This window comes from Geotrypetes seraphini, chromosome 3, assembly GCF_902459505.1.
Source record: "Geotrypetes seraphini chromosome 3, aGeoSer1.1, whole genome shotgun sequence".
Lineage (NCBI taxonomy): Eukaryota > Metazoa > Chordata > Amphibia > Gymnophiona > Dermophiidae > Geotrypetes > Geotrypetes seraphini.
This window is the reverse complement of record NC_047086.1, coordinates 153,379,211-153,394,334: the sequence shown is the minus strand read 5'-3', so window position 1 is coordinate 153,394,334 and position 15,124 is coordinate 153,379,211. Positions and strand designations below refer to the sequence as shown.

Below are 15,124 nucleotides of genomic sequence, written 5' to 3'. Positions count from 1 at the left end.
GCCTGGGCATTACAGATTTTCTAAAAAAAAAAAAAAATTTTAGACATACTTTTCGAAAATGGACATTTTGCCGCTGCCGACTTTGGGCGAATAGCACCTTATGTCCAAATTGGATTTAGACTTATTTTTTGATTATGCCCTTATGTGTGGATAGATAGCCGTTCATCCCCCTGTTGTGTTTTGGATTTTTTTGTGTGTGAAAATGAGCCCCATAGCGGAATTAGAAAAGGTTAAAAAAAGAGTGACCATGATAAATGGGATGGAACTTCTCTAGTATGAACCAAAGGCTAAAAAGGTTAGGGCTCTTCAGTATGGGAAAGAGATGGCTGAGAGGAGATACATATTATTGAGGTCTACAAAATCCTGAGTGGTATAGTGAATTGATTTTTTTACTCTTATCAAAAGTGCAAAGACTAGGGGAAACCCAATAAAGTTACATGGAAATACTTTTAAAACCAATAGGAGGAAATATTTTTTTTCACTCAAAGAATAGTTCAGCTCTGGAGCTCATTGCTAGAGAATGTGTTAATAATGGCTAATGTAGCTGGGTTTAATACAAGTTTGGAGAAGTTCCTGGAAGAAAAATCCATAGTCTGCTATTGAGACAGACATGAGGGAAACGACTGCTTATCATGGATCAGTAGCATGGGTGTTGCTACTATTTGGTTTTTTGCCAGGTACTTGTGACCTGGATTAGCCACCGTGAAGACAGGATACTGGACTAGACGGACCATTGGTCTGACCCAGTAAGGCTATTCTTATGTTCCCAAAGACACAAAATTGGAGAAAATAATGGGCCCCAAAGTTTGTACCTAAGATGAAAAGAAGATGTGGAATTGGAATTCTGGATCTATCCAGCAGGTCACTCCTTCATACTCATGTTAATGGCATTGCACATGACAGCATTTCTTAAAAGAACATAAGAATATTGGATCAGACTAATGGTCCATCTTACCCAGTATCCTGTTTCCACAGTGGCCAATCTAGTTCACAAGTACATGGCAAAAAAATATACTGAAAAATGTTTAAAGCTTAATGATGTGTCGTAAAGACTTTGATATGCAACAGACGTGCCCATGATACACAGAAATTAGACAGGACTGCAAATTTTATGAAAATATAAAAAGTACTTTTATTTATCCTACATACTGTATATATTGGATCAGCTGATTCAGGCTTTCTAACATAATAGAGAGTTTGAATCGGGAGCTCCAGATATTTATATTTTAAGTATCTAATCAGGTCAGGCTACAATTTTATTTAAATATTAAACCAAAATGAAATAACTACTAGTGCAGTCTACACATAGCAGTCTGGTGAAGTAGTTTTGGTCTATTTTTCAGACAGATATCTATTACTAAAAACACAAGTTTATATGTAATAAGTTATTTAACATATATTCCCTTATACACAGTATCAAATGTTACATACATTAGTTTTATACAAGCATGTACACAAATAGGAAAAATGGTTACTCTCCAGAATGTGTTATCATTCTGGAAGAAAAAAACAAGATAAATCTGGAATTCTTTGTGAAAATAATTAGTAGTAAATATATATATATATATATATATATATATGTTAGCATATAGGAAGCATGTATAGGAAGTTTAAATCAGTGGTTTTCAATCTAGTTCTCAGGACATACCTAGCCAGTCAGGTTTTAGGACAGCCCATATTGCAGTGTCTCTCAAACTTTTTTTTAGCTCTGGCACACTAAGGGCTCCTTTTACAAAGCCGCGTTAGCGGTTTAACACATGTAATAGTGTACACTAATTTGCCGGCCACCCTAGCCACTACCGCCTCCTCTTGAGCAGGAGGTAGTTTTCCTGCTAGCGCAGGGGTTAGCGCGTGCTAAAAATGTGCGTGCGATAAAGCCGCTAACGCGGCTTCGTAAAAGGAGCCCTAAACGAAGCAAATGTTTTTTTGTGGCACACTAAACTGAACAAACATTTTTCATGGCCCAGTATAATTGAACAATCCACAAAGCCACTGAGAGGGCGTGCTGTAGAACCAGCGATCCCAAAGACAGAGGCAAAAGACCAGGCTTCCACAAAAGAATAAGGAACGTCCACAAAACACACCACGTGCAGCCAGTCTCTGGACACAGGAGTTTAAAATGCAAATACTTTATGCATCCATTTTTGAATTTACATGTTTATGCATTCACTTTTGAAATGAGGTTTTAAGCACTTGTCAGGCACCCGTAATATTTTGTAAATAAGGTTTCATGCGGTTGTCCGTCCCCTGTTTTCTTTTGAAATACTCTCTATTAGTTGTTTTTTTTAAGTCAGATCATAATGCTGGGGTATCATAAGCAAGTACCGTATTTGCCGGCGTATAAGACGACTTTTTAGTACCTTAAAATCCTCCCCAAAGTCGGGGGTCGTCTTATACGCCGGGTACAGTTTACATGCCCTTACTTGCGGGGCTGGATGTACTCAGTCGCGCGGCTCTTCTTCTCCCTACCTTCTCTGCTTGCAGCACAGAGCCGAACGGAAGTCTTCCCGACGTCAGCGCTGACGTCGGAGGGGAGGGAGGGCTTAAACAAAGCTTAAACAAAGCCCTCCCTCCCTCCGACGTCAGCGCTGACGTCGGGAAGACTTCCGTTCGGCTCTGCTGCAGGTATGGCAGGTAAGGAGAGAGAGAGTACCAAGAGAGAGGGGCGGCCGCCCCGCCCCGGTTGCAGCACAGCCGGCCAGGTCCCCTTACTTTTGTGGCACTTCCCCGACCGACCGACAACAGCCCGGGTCCGACAAACTTCCCTGCCCTTAACCGCGAATCTAAATTACCTTCTTACAGCAGCTGTAAGAAGGTAATTTAGATTCGCGGTTAAGGGCAGGGAAGTTTGTCGGACCCGGGCTGTTGTCGGTCGGTCGGGGAAGTGCCACAAAAGTAAGGGGACCTGGCCGGCTGTGCTGCACCCGGGGCGGTAGAGAAGGGGGGGGGGGAAGGACTCTGAAAGCACTTGAAGACAGAGGAGGGAGAAGAACGCTGAAAGCACATGGGGGAATACAAAGGGGTGGAGAAGGAAGAAGGGGTCGTCTTATACGGCGAGTATAACACAAAACTCTATTTTTTAACTAAAAGTTGGGGGGTCGTCTTATACGCCCTGTCGTCCTATACGCCGGCAAATACGGTATATTAAATTTGTGCTCCTACGTCCACATTGGTGTGCCACAACTTGGCTATTAGTTTATCTCGGATGTTCCGTTTTATTTTTCCTGCTCTTTTCTCCTTTTATCCGGTTGGTCTTAACTCACAATACATTTCACGCCGAGATTGTTTCCAGATTTTCTTTTTTAATGCCTTACTTTCATGTGTTGCCTTATCATTATTTCTCTATCATTGTAAATGTTATACATTACCAGTGGTAATTTTACATTTCATATTCATTTTTAGATATGTTAATTTAGTCATGTTGGCCCGGATTCTGTAAACTGCATCCCGATTGTAGGCAGCTATAGGCGTCCTACAGCTGTCTAATCAGCCAATCGGGACGCACGTTTTCTAAAAAAATGCTCCCTAGGCACCTCCAGGTTCAACCACGGGAGGTCTTGCCTCACCAATTTCCTAGACTTCTTTGAAAGTGTGAATAAACATGAATAAAGGCGAGCCGGTTGATGTAGTTTATCTAGATTTCCAGAAAGCTTTTGACAAAGTTCCTCATGAGAGGCTCCTGAGTTGGGATAGAAGGCAATGTTCAGTTGTGGTTTAGGAATTGGTTATCAGATAGAAAACAGAGGGTAGAGTTAAACTGCCATTTTTCTCAATGGAGAAGGGTAAATAGTTGAGTGCTACAGGGACTAGTGCTATTTAGCTAAGTTATAAATGATCTGGAAATTGGAATGATGAGTGAGGTGATTAAATTTGCAGATGACACTACACTGTTCAAAGTTCTTAAAATGCATGCAGATTGTGAAAAATTGCAGCCATATGCGTCTCCCTAGTAGAGCGGGAGACGCTTACAATGTAGGCTCATAGGAAGGGCCTTAGGCACCTGGGCCAATCAGGCCCTAGGCTCCTGTAGGTTGGGCAGGGGAGGGGCGGGCCTGCCTCATTTGGACGGAGGCGGCCTGCCAGCTGGCCAATGCAAAGACCTATCGGTCCGGCCAACTTGCTGGTGAGCTGGGGGGTTCTGTGGTGGGGGGTTTCATTGGAGGGGTCCAAGGAGGGTAGTTGGGGCATTTTGTTGGTGGGTTTGGGGATGGGGGTCATTGGGGGGGGCCGGCATGAGGGATTGGGCACCCTCATGCTGGTGATCTTCAGGAAGGGAGGGCCTACTGGCAGGAGGGGTTGGGCACCCTGCTGCTGAGATCGTCGGGGTTGTGGTGGTGGGCCTACCGGCAGGATGGGTTGGGCACCCTCCTGCCGGTGATCATCGGGGGCGGGTGGGGGGTGTCTTTCAGCAGAAGGGATTGGGCATCCCTCCTGCCTCATTCATTTAAGGGGAGGAGGAGACTGGCGGCTGCAGCCGTGGCCGTTATAATAATCGCAGCAGGGAGATCCCTTGTCGTGATTAAGTATAGCAGCTGCATCTAAAGTAATCTGGTTCTGTAACTGGCGTCTGTAACATGGACGTCAGTTACAGAATTGGATTTAGTTTAGGTGGGTGTAGGCCCGATTCTGTATAGGACACCCGGGCTGTTCTGTTTATTTGTTGTTTTATTTATATCATCGATGTTATGTTTTTCATTAATTTCATGTTATTTTATTTTCTTATTTTGTACATTGGATTTTTTACCTTCCATAAGGACCCCTGAGGAAGGCTAATTTTGCCGAAACACAGCCCGTGTTGGATCTCGGTTACAGTGCTTGTTTGTTTTGTTTTTACAATTTGGAATAAAGTATTTGCATTTTAAAGTCCTGTGTCCAGGGACTGGTGTATTTTGTGAACAGTATAATCCTCCACTGTCCCAGGTACATTAAATAGACTGTGAGCCCACCAGGACAGATAGGGAAAATCATTGAAGTACCGGTTGTATAACTACAAAAAGGCAGTACACAAGTCCCAATCCCTTTCCCTTTTTTCAGTGGTAGCTGAAAGCACAAGATCAGAAGAAGCAACAGTGGGATTTGAACCCTGGCTTTCATGCCACTGCTCTAAACATTAGGCTACTCCATGAACATGGTGGCGATTCAGGACAGAACAGGCAGGAGAAATGAGGACAAGCAGGGCGGTGATTTGGGGCAGAGCAGGCATGAGAGATAGAGGAAGAGCATTGGGGCGGCAGGCAGGAGATATTTGTGGCAGCAGAGAGCAGGGCTTCAATGTTGCTGGAGAGTCAGAAAGTCGTTTGCGAGTGGTCTCCAACAGTCGCTTCTTCGATTCATTGGCCAGCCCAGTCGGTTTCTAAAATTTGTTTGGTGAATCATGTCCCTGTCTACTTTGCATGCGTTTCCCCTCATCTGCATGCACGGATTCGAAGCGGATCGCAGGAGAGGTTAGTGAATGGAGCCTGAGGGAAATCTGGTTGCAAAGGGGTCGCAAACCGATCGGTGAATCTAGCCCTAAGTGCTGAATATTGCACTTAACCGGGTCTGTATTAGCTGACTCCACAAACCAGGAAATTCCGTGCCAGTGCCAGCATTGAATTTCATGGTTTAATGCCAGCAGTGGTCAGCAAAACACTGATTGCCACCAGCTGAATAATGTATCCCCCCCCCCTCACTGATCCTTTGTTTGAAAGTTGTCCCTCAGGATAAATCCTTTTATTGGGTGAAGTGTGATTGGCACCCCCTAAACTGAACCAAGAGAGGAAGACTGTAAACAAGCACTGCAAACAATTTTCATATCTATCTATCTTGAGACAGCTACTGTATATGCATAGATTAGGGCTGTACATTTAATGCATTAATAATGTGATTAATGCATTAACCCCCTCTTCTATTAAACTGCGCTAGCCGTTTTTAGCGCAGAGCTACGCTGAATGGCCTGCGCTGCTCCCGACGCTCATAGGAACTCTATGAGCGTCAAAAGCAGCGCGAGACATTCAGTGTGGCTCCCCATGCTAGAAACTGCTAGCGCAGTTTACCGTAATAGAAGAGGCCCTAAATGGTTAACTGTAAAAAGGTTAAACATAATTGTTTCTCCTTCCCTGCGCCCATCCAGAATTGCTCTTTCCCCCACCTCACATTCTAAATTGTGCTGTTTTGTCTCCCTAAAACAGCTGCCTTGCTGCACTGCCCCACCCAGATAGTCGCCCTTGCTGTCACTGCCCCCCACCCCCACCCCAGAGAGCTGCCCTTGCTGCCGCTGCCCTCCTTGATTAGCTGCCTTGCCGCCGACACCACTTGCCTTCACCTGTGACCCACCAACTGACGTGGTCCATTATATTCCCCCCCTCTCTCTCTCTTCCCTTCCTCTCTCCCCACCATGATCCAGTTCAGTCATGTCGGGTCTCTCTCTTCCTTTCCTCCCCCTTCCCCCCCCCGTGGTTGGCTTTCTCTCTTCCTTCCCTCTTTCTAACATTTCATAGCCGCTGGCATATCTAGCAATTAAAGTAGAGCACTGCCTGCAGGCTAGGTGGCTTCCGTCTCCCGTGGTCTCTTCGGTTCCTGCTGCACCAGAACAGGAAGTTACATCAGCTGTTACGGTGTAGCAAAGACTGAAGAGACCATGAGAGAATCTCTCAAAGAGCGGGTCAACCCACTTGGCAGCTCTGGTATAGGAACTGAAACCTTTATCATATGCTGGATGTTCTCTTTCTTTGGAGAAGTTGAGCTGAACTGCTGAGGGGTCCTTGTACTGATGTAAATCTCTGCTCAGGCTTCTGAAAATAAAAATAACTATCGCTTACACAATTGATTGAAGACCTACAGCAGCAGTCTGTAATAGAAGACCTGTGCTCTGTAATTCTAGACTCCATTGACATCTGACTAATTGTATGGCTACTTACACTTTTGGAAGAATAATTATAAATCATCTTAAGAAAGGCAGATTTTGTGTTTGACTCCTGCTTGTATAGTATTACATAGCACTTAGGGAAAAAAGTACAGACAAGAATTCCATAATTTGATATTAGAATGACAATCACTTCGACAGCTGGCAAGAATTTTCCAAAAGTAGTTACATACACAGGAATGAAGGTGATCCAGACTATGAAGTAAATAAGCATGCCAAAAGTTATGAATTTTGCTTCATTGTAATTTTCAGGTAACTTTCTGCCTTTGAACGCAAATATAAAGCAAACAAAAGCCAAGATGGCTATGTATCCCAACATGACACCAAACGCAATGATGGATCCTTCTTCACATTCCAGTATAATCATTTTTGAAATGGTGAGATTTTCTACGACATAAGGAGCCCTGAATACCAGCCAGAAAGCACAAATGATGACTTGAATGCCTGTGCATGTGAAGACCATGGTGAATGGCTTGTAGAGGCACTTCAAGAAATCCTGTAACTGGGGATCAAAGCTGAAGGCTAGCAAAATTTTCAGGGACTTCAGCAAAATGCAAGAGACGCAAATGGTAAAACTGATGCCGAACATCATTTGTCTGGTCTTGCATTTGAAATCTTCTGGTTTGCCAATAAAAAAGCCAGTGCTTAGAAAACTGAAGAAAAGGCTGAGAAGGATAATGTGACAGAGAAGTCCACCAGAGGCCTTCACGACGGGAGTGTTCAGATGCTTTGTAAAGATGATGCAAGTTATAAGAATGAAGAAGATCCCAATACCGGACAGAATTACTAGGACAATAGCAAGCCCATCATCCCAGTCGAAATAGTCTACAGCCTTTCTGTAGCATTCGGAGCTGTTTGCAGGAGACCAGTGAGTTATGTTGTCACAGAGCAGGCAATACCCCATATCTAAAAATAAAAGAATCATACTTTTAAAATATTACTTTTAAAGAATGTTGTATGCTAAGTCATATTAATACCAAAAGTACTCTAGATTATTGGGTATAAAATCTGCATATTCATAATGTTTTATATACGTATACATATATATAATTTATTTATTTATTCAATTTTCTATACCATTCTCCCAAGGAGCTCAGAACAGATTACATGAATTCATTCAGGTACTCAAGCATTTTCCCTTTCTGCCCCCTCACAATCTATCTAATGTACCTGGGACAATGAGGGGATTAGGTGACTTGCCCAGGGTCGCATGGAGCAGTGTGGCGCAGTGGTTGGATCTACAGCCTCAGCACCCTGGGGTTGTGGGTTCAAACCCCGCGCTGCTCCTTGTGATCCTGGGCAAGTCACTCAGTCCTCCATAGCCCCAGGTACATTAGCTAGATTGTGAGCCCACCAGGACAGAGAGGGAAAATGCTTGAGTACCTGATTGTAAAACCGCTTAGATAACCTTGATAGGTGGTATTTAAAATCCTAATAAAAAAAAAAATATATATATATATACTGGCTAATTAAGGGGTCCTTTTTACTAAGCTGTGGTTAGCCCTAGTGAGTGCTTACTTCAGGTTAAAAAGGTACTACCACGGGATGTGGTCAGGCGTCCATGGTATTTTTGGAATTGGTGTGTGCTTTCCACACTCTAAAAACAGATTTTTAATTTTTAGTGTGGAGCTGTGTTTGGGGGTGAAGAATAGGCATGCCCTGTGCTAATTGGTTAGCATGTTGACATTGATGTGCGCAGAATTAGCATGGTAGCCCATACCGCCTATAAAATAGGTGGCGGCAATGACTCATGTGCTAATAGTCACATGCTAATTTCAAAATGAGCATGTGGTCATTAATAGAAAAAAAACAAACAAACTGACCATTTTTAGAGCTGTGCTAAAAAGTGCTTTAGTGTGCAGGAAACCCATACGCTAAAACCAGCAGAGGCCACTTTTTAGCATAGCTTTGCAAAAGGGCCCCTATTTAATCACCTCTAATTATTCTACATTTTTTTTCTTGAAGACCACTAATGGGTCAAGTTTACAGGATAAATGTATGCATGAGAGAGATTTGGATACAAGAGAGATAATATGCAAGGTCTTCCTGATTACCTTACCTGATGGTGGTCCTCAAGGCCTGAGAGAGAATGATGCTCATACAGAGAAAGGGGATGTTATATTCCTCATAGCTTAGGGCAGGATGGTCTTGGGGCTCAGGGATCTCAAGTATGAAGAAAGGCTAAAAAAACTGCGGATGTACTCACTGGAGGAACGAAGAGAGAGGGGAGACATGATTGAGACCTTTAAGTATATTACGGGACATATAGAGGTGAAAGAAGATATCTTCTGTCTTACAGGGCCCTCGGTCACCAGAGGGCACTCGCTGAAAGTCAGGGGAGGGAAATTTCATGGTGATGCCAGGAAGTATTTCTTCACCGAAAGGGTGGTCGATCATTGGAACGAGCTACCTCAGCAGGTGATTGAGGCCAACAGCGTGTCAGATTTTAAGAGAAAATGGGATATCCATGTGGGATCTCTAGGGGAGTAAAAGTCAGGGAGTGGGTCATTGGTATGGGCAGACTTGATGGGCTGTGGCCCTTTTCTGCCGTCAATTTCTATGTTTCTATGTTTCTAGATTCTCTAATATCACCAGTAAAATCTGATGGGCTGCTATCGCGGCTGTAAATATAACTATTTCACCCAAGTCATTTTCGAAGAACCGTGCATGCAAATGAGGTTTGCGGAGGGTTGCCAAATTTACATGAGCTGAGTCGCTAGTAATAGCAATTGACACATGCGCAGAATAGCCAATACAATAATACAACTTCTTATATCCCACAATTTTTGACAGGGAATCATTGCGGCTTACAGCAAGATGAGTTACATTTGTGATATAGTGTTATTGATAAGCGAGTTTAATATTGCCAGGTTAGTTTAGGATGGCAATCTGTGGGATAAACAGGGCTGGGAAGAGCTGAGTGAACTGGGGGAAGAGATATGTCTTTAATCTTTTCCTGAACAGGCAATGCGTGGGTAATCATCAACTCATCTGCAAACAAATTCAGGGACTGTCTCTGCAATCTCTCAATAACCACCCTGTATCACTGAAAAATGACTTGCAAAGATGGAGCACAGGGATGTTTGGTTTCCTGATTCCTCTCCCTGGACTGAGACACACAGATGGTTCTCCAACATGGTCCTCAACTTTCCACTCCACTCCCTCACCCCTCAATGGTTTTCCAGTGTACTCAATGCAACTTATCCATAGTGCTTAGATGCTGGACAATGTGTCCGAGGAATATTTGCTGTTTATATCCTGAAATCCAGATCAATTTGGGGAATGTGGGGGAGGAGAGGCAGTTATATCCAGGTCTAGTTCTGGTACCTACCTAAATAGGTAAACTAGATGGAATTGAGTAGAGTGGCCCACCACTCTCTGCACAAACTCACAACCAATCTAGAAATGCTTGGGTTAGATTCTCGAAACTTTGCAGTAAAAAAAAACCCTCTCCCGCATGGATTATTGCAATGCACTATTCAGTGGTCTAATGGCGAAGAATATATGATGTCTCCAGCGTGTTCAAAATGCAGTGATCAGGCTTCTAAAACACCTCAGAGCTCATGACCCTGTCTCCCAGGCTCTAGTGTCATCTCACTGGCTGCCTGTAGTCAAACGTTGTGTCTTCAAGGGCCTGATGCTAGTGTTCAAATCCTTATATGACATGGCGCCAGGCTATGTGACGGCTAAGCTTCCTCCGTAGTGCTGAACTAGTCCTTCCGCTCCCGGAAATATGCTTTAAAATATCCCCCAGTTGAGCCCTTCAGCTACAAACTGCCAACCGGCGGTCTGACTCCCACTTCATACCGAGCCACTGGAATCGACTGCTCCCGCAGATCAGATCCCTTGAAGGATTCTTCAGCTATAGAAAAGCAATAAAAATATACCTCTTCATCTAAACCCCTGCCCTTGACTACATAGAAATGTATATTGGTACCAGAACCAATATGTGCCACTTAAGGAAAATTTATATTGTAAAATCTTGCTCTGTAACTATGCCAAATCTAACATGTAAACTATCTGTGGGTAAAATTGTGATAAAACTTGTACTGAAAACTTTACACTGTAAAGATAACTATGGAAAATTGTAACTGGTAAACTGTATATTATGTATAATATTAACATTAGACCCCTAGTATGTGTTAGATTAGGATAAAAACTTGTACTGAAATTATGTATGTTTAACCTTTAACCCGTTCTGAGCTTTTTGGGGACAATGGGATAATGTAGAGTCGGATGACACGCACGCTCTCGGGAGACCCTTGATACAGCACTTTGGGTGCAAAACATGCCATGTCGGGTCAGACTCCCAGGCGTTGGCTGATGGAAAAGCTAAGTACACAGATAATTGTTTAAAGAAATTTATTTATCATTAAGTGAAACATAAAGATATAAAAACACAATACTAAAAATGAAAAAATTTTAAAGGCCAATGATGAAGTGCCACGTAATTCTTCCTGCTAACAAGAATTAATACAGCGGTGGAGTGGTGGGGCTGAGGCGTTCTTTAAATGATAAAGGAGAGTGGTGATATGCACAAGTCCTATAATAGTGATTGATTATTCCTTAGCAGTGTGGCATGATTGGTCCTGTCTGACACTTTCTTCTAAGGAGCGTGTGAAGGATTCCCTCATGGTCCCGTTTTTTTCCTGGAAGTAGTGTGCCAGCTGTGCTATGTCCGGTTGATTTGAGGCTTTAGGTAGAGTTTTCTGATTGACTTATGAGGTTCTCGTAGTATGCCTTTTTGGCCTCAGATGTGGCCTGTTGATATTGTTTTATTTTTCTTCTCCATTGGATGTGTTGGTCCTGCGTCTGGTTCTTCTTCGAGGCCCTTTCTAGTTGCCTGGCTTCAGTTCTTAAGGTAAGTAGTCTGTCTGAGAACTGTGGCCTATTTTTCTGCTTAGGGACCTTGGTCTTAAGAGGTGCTATCTTGTCTAAGGTTGTCGTGACTGTGCAGTGCCAGAATTCGAGGGCCTCATCCACATTATTACTCACAGGGGAGAGATGGTCCATGGTTTTCTCCCAGAATTCCTCTGCTGGAATCTTGCCTCGCTTCATCATTAGAACATAAGAAGTTGCTTCTGCCGGGTCAGACCAGGGGTCCATCTCGCCCAGCAGTCCGCTCCTGCGGCGGCCCATCAGGTTCATGACCTGTAAGTGATTCTTTGTCTAAAACCCTTTAATCCCCATCTTTCTTCTATCTATACCCTTTCATGATCCTATATCTACCTCTGTCTATATCCCTCAATCCCAGTATCCTACAGGAACTTGTCCAATCCCTCTTTAAATCCCCTTAATGTACTCTGTCCTATCACATCCTCCGGTAGTGCATTTCAGGTGTCCACCACCCTCTGAGTGAAGAAAAATTTTCTAGCATTGGTTCTAAACCTGTCCCCTTTCAATTTCTACAAGTGCCCCCCTTGTTCTTGTAGTTCCCAATAGGCTGAAGAATCTGTCCCTTTCTACCTTCTCTATGCCCTTCATGATCTTGTAAGTCTCTATCATGTCTCCTCTGAGTCTTCGCTTCTCCAGGGTAAAGAGCCCCAGCCTTTCCAGCCTCTCTCCATATGAAAGGTTTTCCATACCTTTTATCATTCTTGTCGCTCTTCTCTGAACCCTCTCAAGTATCTCTATGTCCTTCTTTAGGTACGGCGACCAATATTGGACACAGTACTCCAGATGCGGTCGTACCATCGCGCGGTATAGCGGCATGATGACTTCCTTCGTTCTGGTTGTAATACCCTTTTAAATAATACCCAGCATTCTGTTTGCCCTCTTCGAGGTTGCTGCGCATTGTGCCGTTGACTTCATTGTTGTGTCCACCAGTACACCCATGTCTCTTTCAAGGTTACTTCCCTCTAGTACTGATCCCCCCATTTGGTAGCTGAACATCGGGTTCTTTTTCCCTATATGCATGACCTTGCATTTCCCTACATTGAAGTTCATCTGCCATTTATTCGCCCACTCCTGCAGTCTGTTCAGGTCCCTTTGTAGGTCCTCGCATTCTTCCGCAGTTCTAACCCTGCTACAGAGTTTAGTGTCATCCGCAAATTTTATAACTTCACACTTCGTCCCCATTTCCAGGTCATTAATAAATACATTGAACAGCAGCGGTCCGAGTATTGACCCCTGTGGAACTCCGCTCGTGACCCTCCGTGGCTAGCCTCTCTTCGTATTCCCTTTTCGCTCTCTTAACCACTCGATGACATTCTTTTTGGCATTTCCTGTGTTCCTTCCAGTTTTCCCCGGGCCTGGTGATTTGTCATTTTTCAATCTATCTATCTGTTGGAGGACATCCTCATGGCTCACCTCTATTTTCGACAGTTTTTCTTCTTGGTCTCCATGGAAGATCTCATCGGGTTCTGGTACATTGGATGTGTCCTCGCTTGTGAAGACTGACGAGAAGAACTTATTTAACCTATCGGCTACCTCTTTTTCCTCCTTTATTACTCCCTTCCTGTCTCAATCATCCAACGATCCTACTTCCTCCCTCGCCGGTTGCTTCCCTTTAACATATCTGAAGAACGATTTGAAATTTTTTGCCTCCCTGGCTAGCCTCTCTTCATATTCCCTTTTCACTCTCTTAACCACTCGATGACATTCTCTTTGGCATTTTCTGTGTTCCTTCCAGTTTCCCCAGTTCTGCTGCCAGTTCTTTGTCTCATTAGCTTTGTGTACAGATGTTTTAGGCAGTTTCAGGTAGATCATATTAGCTGTTCCCATATGATATGGTCTACTAATGGAAAGTTTAATCCTCTGGATTATCTAATCTAATCTTCTATTTGTGCGTCGCACATACCTATGCAGGCTCAAGATGACTTACACAAAGAAGAGATAGGAGAGGAGCAGAGCGAAAGATAGGATGATTAGGTGATAAAGTCAAGGCTGTGGTCATCTCTGTGTGTAGGGACTCGAGGTGGACTATGGATATTTAGTTGTTCAAGTAGTTCTTTGAAGGTGCGGATTTTGGTGGAGGTTGAGGTCTCCCAGCATCACCAAGTTAGGGATGAGTGTGGCACAGTGAGAGATCAATTTGAGGGGCTTGTCCTCCACTGTGTTCCAGCTGCCAGGTGGCCGGTATAGTAGCAGCAGGCTTACATCTTTACCTTCCATGTGATTCTTCTGGGTGCAGATCAGGTATGCCAGGTCTGAGTCTGCCTGTTTATCAAGGATGTTTATGGTGAGAAATGACTTATATATTAGTAGGAGGCCTCCACCTCTTTTGTGTGTTCTTGGTGAGTATTTTATCTTGTATCCTGGAGGACATAGATCCATCAGGGTTTGCGAGTTTTCATCTGGAATCCATGTTTCTGTGTTGCAGATTATGTCGGCTTGGCTGTTAGCTGCAAGATCATTTATAATTAGGGTCTTGTTGCAAAGAGAGCTTGCATTAAGGTATTGGCACTCTATTGGTCTGTAGTCTTCTTTGGGGGCTGGGCGGGTCTCTGCTGCAAGGAGCTTTACTTGCTTCAAAGTTCTAGCTTTCCTCCTGTTATGCTAACTAGATGGGAAAGTCATCTTGTTCCTGTTGCCTATGATTACTTCAAGCGCTGGGTATGAGGTGTTGCCAATGGTTGAGGGCTGACTTCAGTGGGAATTGTCAAAGTACAGGCATAAGCTGAGTGGTCAAGGATTGAGAGGCGATCTTGTGCATGGTGTGAAGCTCTTTCTTTAATGGGATACAGGTTTGTGAGTAGTGCGCTCAAGAACAAGAACCAGTTCATCTTGATTTATCCACTCTTTTGGACTTAAGGACTGGAATTAGCTTGGTGTTAATTTAATTGTACCTGCTTTTATGGCTCTGTGGTCACATTCATGAAGGGCCGCATAAAAGGCCGTGGTCATTCAGCGGGGCCCGCTGGCAGAAAAGCCCGCCTAGTCATAGGCCCTTTTATTGGGCCAAAGAGGAGCTGGTGCATCCGGTGGGCGGGACCATGCTAGTGAGGGGGTGCTGCAGCAAGGATAGGTAGAAGAAGGAGGGAATGATGGTTGGCTTCCTCCATCCCCTTCCTGGAGCTGGGTCCAGCGTCCTTTCTTCATCAATGGCCCTTTTATTGGGCCGAAGAGGAGCTGGTGCATCCAGTGAGCGGGACCACGCTAGGCGAGGGGTGCTGCAGTGAGGATCAGTGGAAGAAGGAGGGAATGATTGTTGGCTTCTCCCTTCCCCTTTCTGGAGCTATGAAGCGGAGGCAAGAGGCGTAAATGTGTGTAAGTGCCAGG

At 44.0% G+C, this 15,124-nt stretch overlaps 1 protein-coding gene across 1 annotated transcript in view; it reads right to left on the bottom strand.

The window, feature by feature from the left end:
- Nucleotides 1–6,443: 6,443 nt before the first annotated feature.
- The window catches only part of GPRC6A (G protein-coupled receptor class C group 6 member A), a 61,576-nt gene continuing 52,895 nt past the window's right edge, over nt 6,444–15,124 (bottom strand). Inside the window, exon 6 of the mRNA XM_033938405.1 lies at nt 6,444–7,810. Coding sequence (XP_033794296.1) covers nt 6,687–7,810 — 1,124 coding nt within the window. The 3' untranslated portion in view covers nt 6,444–6,686. The remainder of the gene's footprint in view (nt 7,811–15,124) is intronic.